Source organism: Pygoscelis adeliae, unplaced genomic scaffold, assembly GCF_000699105.1.
Source record: "Pygoscelis adeliae isolate BGI_AS28 unplaced genomic scaffold, ASM69910v1 Scaffold38, whole genome shotgun sequence".
NCBI lineage: Eukaryota > Metazoa > Chordata > Aves > Sphenisciformes > Spheniscidae > Pygoscelis > Pygoscelis adeliae.
In genome coordinates this window covers 14537455-14543506 of record NW_008825614.1, presented here as the reverse complement: position 1 = coordinate 14543506, position 6052 = coordinate 14537455, and the positions used below count along the sequence as shown (strand labels likewise).

Below are 6052 nucleotides of genomic sequence, written 5' to 3'. Positions count from 1 at the left end.
TGAGCTGGGCCAGGGCGGCGGCTCCCCCTCCCTCACTGCCGCGCTCCCCCGCCGCAGGCCCGCCCGGGAGCCGCGATGCCTTTCTCCAGCTCCGGCGCGGACGACGCCTTCGACTACCTCTTCAAGATCATCCTGATCGGGGACTCCAACGTGGGGAAGACCTGCGTGGTGCACCGCTTCAAGACGGGGCAGTACAACGAGAAGCAGCAGAACACCATCGGCGTCGACTTCACCGTGCGCTCGATGGACATCGACGGCAAGAAAGTGAAGGTCAGTGGCCGGAGGGAGGCCGAGCTGCTCGGCGGGCAGCACCTGCTTCCCCGTTACCCGGCGGGCGCGGGGGATGCACGGCGCCTCCTGCTCGGCCCTGCTGAAGGCAGCCGGCAGAAGCCGGGGGGGGTGCCGAGGGGAGCTCTCCCTCAGGAGGGTGCGCTGGGGGACGCAGTCACCCTAATTTGGGTACGCGCTTGTCCTCGGGGCTTCTCTGGATCTATCTGTGGAGCGGGCTCACGCTTTGCCTGCAGGGAGTTCTTCGAAAGCCGGCTCCAGTTTGGAGGGGAGGTCTCTTCCCTCATTCAGAGATGTGGGGGTTTGAGCTGAGACACCGAGGAGGGAAACCCTCTCGTTTGCAAAGGCTCCGCTTTGATGCATGCTTGATCTGAGGGAAGATGAAGACTTGCAAGATGAACACCAGAAGAAATTGTTAGCTAGAACTTGCCTCCATGCGCAGATGAAAGTTCAGATGTCTGCCCTTTATATAGCTTTGCTTTGCCCAGCCCTGCATCAGGGCTTCTTGGCTCTTCTTCCTTTCCTATTAAAAGGCTGTAATACTCTGTATCTTTTAGTACAGTTGTTGAAACCGGGTTTCTTGGCCTCTTTGCAAAGCTGGGTTTACCCTTGCAGCTTTCTCTTTGGTCTGTGTAGATTGTCTTTAGGGGCATGTAAATGTCTCTTCAGATCTAGAGAGGGCAGAGCCACGCTGTGGATGTAGTGGAGCGAGCTGGGACAGGTCTAACCATCTTCTAGACAAGGGGTTTCAAAAGCATAGGCGCTGATGGCAAACACCTAGGAAGTGGCATTTGCCGGTCTTTACAACTTCTGTCCTTTCTCTTACAGATCCAAGTGTGGGACACAGCTGGTCAAGAACGCTTCCGGACGATAACCCAGTCCTATTACAGGAGTGCCCATGGGGCCATCCTTGCCTATGACCTTACTAGGAGGTCCACATTTGAATCCATTCCTCACTGGATTCACGAAATTGAAAAGTATGGTGCTGCAAACTTGGTCATGATGTTAATTGGTAGGAATCTAATTTTAAATATGATGTTGTATAGCTTTTTTTAATACATGTATAAAACCCTCCCTCACTTTCCCCCCACTACTTAAAACATCTATAAACTATGCATTAAAGAAGAATGCAGTTGTAATTAAAATAGATCAGAAATAGTATCAATTTGACCTAAGCTTAAAAAATTAGGAAAGTCACAGCCTGGTCTTGACTGGGTCCAAGCCCATTGCAGACAGTGAAACCTTTTTACTTCTTCCTTTCCTGCGGGACTAATGCAACAAGCTTGCTGCCAGTCTAGCAAGCACAGACAACCTTATTGAGGTTAGAATTGCAGTAAGTCTGACCTTATACTCCTGATGCACAAGAATTTAGTGGCTCAATAATTCAAGACAAAGGGGAATGCACACAGCAACACAACTCCTCGTTCTCACCTTTCCTCTCTGTTCTTTTGATATGCATGTGCATTGCTCTGTAATCGATCAGGTAAGATGGTAGAGGGGGACATGGCTTTTACAGAGCACAAAGTAAAGTAGTCTGCATTCCTCTTCCTCCTCGTTTATTCCACTAGCATGCAAGAAACTTTGCCTCTTGAGGAAAGGAAGGGGTAGAAATTTCTGAGAATGGAGCTGGTAGGAAGCAGTGTGGTTCTTTCCCTTTGTGTTTCAGGTTATTATTGCTCCTCCCTCTATCAAGGAAGAAGCTGCAAATGAGAGAACTGGTGTAGTAAAATGACACAGCTTTTATTTACATTCCACTGCTTCTGCCTGTTCCACTGTGGCACTGTGCCGAGAGCAACGCATACAGCCGCAGCAGCTCAAACTGGCTCTTGAGGATAGGCAGCGTTGAGCCCCACAGCGCAGCAGGCGTGGGACCTGAGCTTCTGCTTGTGCTCCTAGCAAATTACTTATTTCTGCTGTGGTGGTTCTTCCTGTTCTTCCTCTGAAGAAACAAACAACAAATTCTGACCTGCATGTAACTGCAGTGCTTGGAATGGGGGGGATCACTAAACATTGGTAGGGTTTTTCTAACTTTTCTCATGAATCTAAAGAGCAAGACCTATCTGTATGTGTGTGGTGGGGGCTGGTTGGTGGTGGTGTTTTAAGAAAGAAGTTCTGAAATTGGTAAAAATAAAGCTTTTGTCAAGGATCCAGCTTGGTGCTTTCTTCCAAAGCTGGTGCCATTTGCTTTACTTACTCTGGCAGGAAGTCTTTGTACATTTAATTGCACATAGTCATGTTATACACTTTTCTGGCATGAGGTTAAGGTTAAGAAGTCTAACTTTCCCATCTGCAACTAAAGGCGGAAAGAGGGGGAGCTCTTTTTAAGAAAGCAAACTACCCTCAAGCAAGGTGTTTTTTGGGGGGGTTGTGGCTTTCTTTTGTGGGGTAGGTTGCTTTTTTTCCTTTTAGAAATACTGAAAAGGACTTAATGGGAGGGGAGTTGGCTTATATATGCTTCAAATTCAAGATCTGAATTTGACAAAGGGTTGTTTTGAAACTGAGTGTAGTCTCCAGCCAGGTACCACATGTACCAGAACTGATGATACTTCCACATGTGCTGCAACTACTTAAATATACAAAGGTATCTTATCTGAGGTGTTTCATGACTTCTGACAGATTTTTGACTAAACTGCTTGAAGTAAAAGTTTAATTGGTATGTGCAGAAACTTCTTAAGTATACATTTTGAGCATTAAGGTAGCTGGTGTGAATTCTTGTCTTTTTTGACATCATCTTAAAATGACTGACTTGTATAAATAGGTCATGTTAAAATCTGATTAACAGTTGAGCAGGTTCTTCCTGGGTTTTAGCGGGGTTTTTCTAGAGGAGATCTATTTTAGACTAACAATGTTCCAGATCTTCAGAGCTGAGCATCCACTTTGAGATGTGTCAAGGTAGCTTGACAATAGCATAACACATCTGGCTTCCACTGAAGGCTGAGAGAGGAATAAACCTTTACACAACATTGCTTTGGTTTACTGTGTGCAATCACTATAGCTACAAGACTCTCTTATTCTTCTCTTTAAATATTTAACTTAAATGCTCCTTAATGTTTAAAAACACTAGGGAATAGGAACCAACAGTTGCTTCCAAATAATGCTCTGGCACCACTGCCTACAGTAAGTAATTAGATGAACACAGGTTTTTAGTTTTTGCTTGCATTTTAACTCATTTGATATCATCATATAATTAGCTGTAGGTCTGATCCACATTCTATGTTTGTGGCTCTGATGTGCCCACATCTTGTTTTTTCCAGTAACTCTTATTCCTAACATTAATTCAATTTTGTTAAACAATAGATTTATGTATTGCATTTAAAGGTGAATTTTGAAAGCCTAAATTATTGAATTATCTATTTGCCTTCTTTTAAGGGAACAAATCAGATTCGCTGGATAAGCGCCAAGTCCTGTTTGAAGATGCCTGCACACTGGCAGAGAAGCATGGGCTCTTAGCTGTACTGGAGACATCGGCAAAAGAAGCTCAAAACATAGAAGAGGTGTTCACGTTGATGGCTAAGGAGCTAATAGCCCGAAATACCTTACAGCTCCATGGAGAGAACCCTCCGAACAGCATCTATCTTGATTCTAGGCCAGTGATTGCCAGTCCAAGTGTGGAGAAGACCCAGTGCCTCTGTTGAAGAGAGATTTCAGGAAGAACTTGGAAGTCGCCATTCTTCTGAGGCTGTTTGATTTCATTTTATTCCATTGATGAAAGTGTGCTATGTGGCCTCAAGCCATCTCTCTTGATCTCTCTACCTTGCAGTTTGGCTTGTAAGTATCTTCAGAGATTGTGGTTGCTGTTGGTAGCACAGGTTGCTTTGAACATGGCAGCTGATACTTTAACACAAACTTCCGAGCTGAGAGGGCTCAGGAAGCTGCCAGCCCTTGCCTTAACCAAAGAGAACTGTAAAAATTATTGCCTTTAATTATATCCTTAAATGATTTTCTGGCTGTGTCAGAAGATAAATTTGCACCAGAGCTCTGCGTTGATTTGACCCTTCTAAACTATGTTGTTTGTTCTAGTGCAAGCACTTCACTCTTTGCCAGTAGCTTTAAAACATCCGACGCATGCTTGGACAGCACTAACCCATCATTGCTTAAACTTTCATTTAGGGGCGGTCCTGATGGCAGGCATGTAGCCACCCATCCCAAGAAACTTAGTAACACTTGTGAAAGTACATGATTTCACATCTGTGCTGACTTCCTCACCAGACAAACCTGCAGATGTCCCTGGGGTTTCATAGCCGGCAGAATATGATACACTAGAGTCCCAACCTCCTTCCTGGGGTGAGGAAAGTTGTCTTTCACTTTGCTCTCTAATTGTAAGAAAGAATTGTTTCCAGTAGTGATCTCTGTCTTGCTACATAGACTTGCTAGGAGTAGCGAAGCTTCCAAGGCACCAGTAATGGCCTAAATCAATGCTGTGGTGAAAGGACCTTTTTTTTTTTCCTTCCACCCCCCCCATCCTTGTCTTGCTTTTGATGTGCTGACTTTAATCAAAAGCCTTCTGTAGTTTGTGTGATGGGCCCATGGCAGCTTGAAAGTATGCCTGTAGGTTTTCAAGGGAGTATGAAGAAGGGACTCGAGCTCCTGTAAAACTCAGCAAGGGGTAAGATGGTTTAATCATGTAACCTCGCCGTAGAGCAGGAAGGGGATGGTACAGGGCATACCGGAAGGCTACCCCTGGGCAAGTATATATGCTATATATATACACTCTGCTGCTGTTGAGACTGAACATCTTGGTAGCAACAGAAGGTTTTGCATTGCTCCTCCCAAATGCAAGCTTTGCTACTGGGGGCTCACTTCTTCTATGTACCAGAACTGAATGAAGGGTTTGGGGTTTTAGTTTGGTTTTGGTTTTTTTCCCAGTAGATGGAAACGGGGAAGGAGAGGGAGGAAAGAAATATTATACAGAAGAAGTTTTTTGATGTGTACCAAAGTGCATCACTTCATTACTGTTAAGCTATGAACTGGAACTCAAACTCTGTAATAAAATACAGTCTGGGTTACATGCAAAGCAGCCCTGGGAAGGCTGGTACGCTGCTAGCTTACCAGATGGCATTCTACCCATGTTTCACAAGTTCTTGAAAAATAAGGTAGAACATGTAGCAAATATTTCTGGAAAATCTTGTCTGAGCAGCACAAAAAATAAAGCAGAATGAATCATTGATTTATACTCTTGCAAATATTTCTAATATTATTAATGCTTCCTCTGGCCAGGTTCTTTGCTATCACATGCAAGGAGCAGGAGTTAATTCAGCTATGTGTAGACTGAGGGAGACACCTTCAATGCCTTTTCTAAGGCAATCTCTAAGCCTTTTGCTATAGCCTGCTGTGGAGAAGGCTTCATCTTCTTCAGGCATCCTCTTTCTGATGTTTACTTTTAAAATCTTAATTTCATCTTGATTTGGTACCTAGCCTAGTAGTTGCATTTCAGTTTGCACGTTTAAGCAACAGTAAGCACTGTAACCTTTCAAAGTAGCTGAACAAGTAGCAATCCAGCTTCCAATCAACTAGTTTCTACACTTCTTGTCACTAGGAAAACAGTCAAATGTAAGTTTAATATTCTTATGTGTTTAAAATCCAAACTACTCTTGGTAGTAGTCTGTAATGTAGCAGTTTCTACTTTTATTTTTAGTATCCACACTTAAAACTGCTAGCAAACTTTGTTCTATTTCAGCTATACCACAGATGGATAGTATTTGCAGCAAACACTAATCTTCCAGGACACCTTAATAGAAAAGTATTGTGTTCATCTCACCTTACA

At 44.0% G+C, this 6052-nt stretch overlaps 1 protein-coding gene across 1 annotated transcript; it reads left to right on the top strand.

Annotated features, from left to right (window-relative positions):
- The first annotated feature begins 67 nt into the window (after nucleotides 1-67).
- Nucleotides 68-4209, top strand: RAB19 (RAB19, member RAS oncogene family). The gene is made up of 3 exons (XM_009332936.1): nucleotides 68-270; nucleotides 1117-1300; nucleotides 3658-4209. Exons 1-3 carry the CDS (start codon nucleotides 76-78, stop codon nucleotides 3921-3923), a joined length of 645 nt encoding a protein of 214 aa, XP_009331211.1. The 5' UTR covers nucleotides 68-75; the 3' UTR covers nucleotides 3924-4209.
- Nucleotides 4210-6052: the final 1843 nt, after the last annotated feature.

Coding starts and splice junctions, on each gene's coding strand:
- RAB19 (XM_009332936.1), top strand. CDS start 76: ATGCCTTTCTCCAGCTCCGGCGCGGACGACGCCTTCGACTACCTCTTC. Junction 271..1,116: donor TCGACGGCAAGAAAGTGAAG/GTCAGTGGCCGG, acceptor TTTCTCTTACAG/ATCCAAGTGTGGGACACAGC. Junction 1,301..3,657: donor CTTGGTCATGATGTTAATTG/GTAGGAATCTAA, acceptor CCTTCTTTTAAG/GGAACAAATCAGATTCGCTG.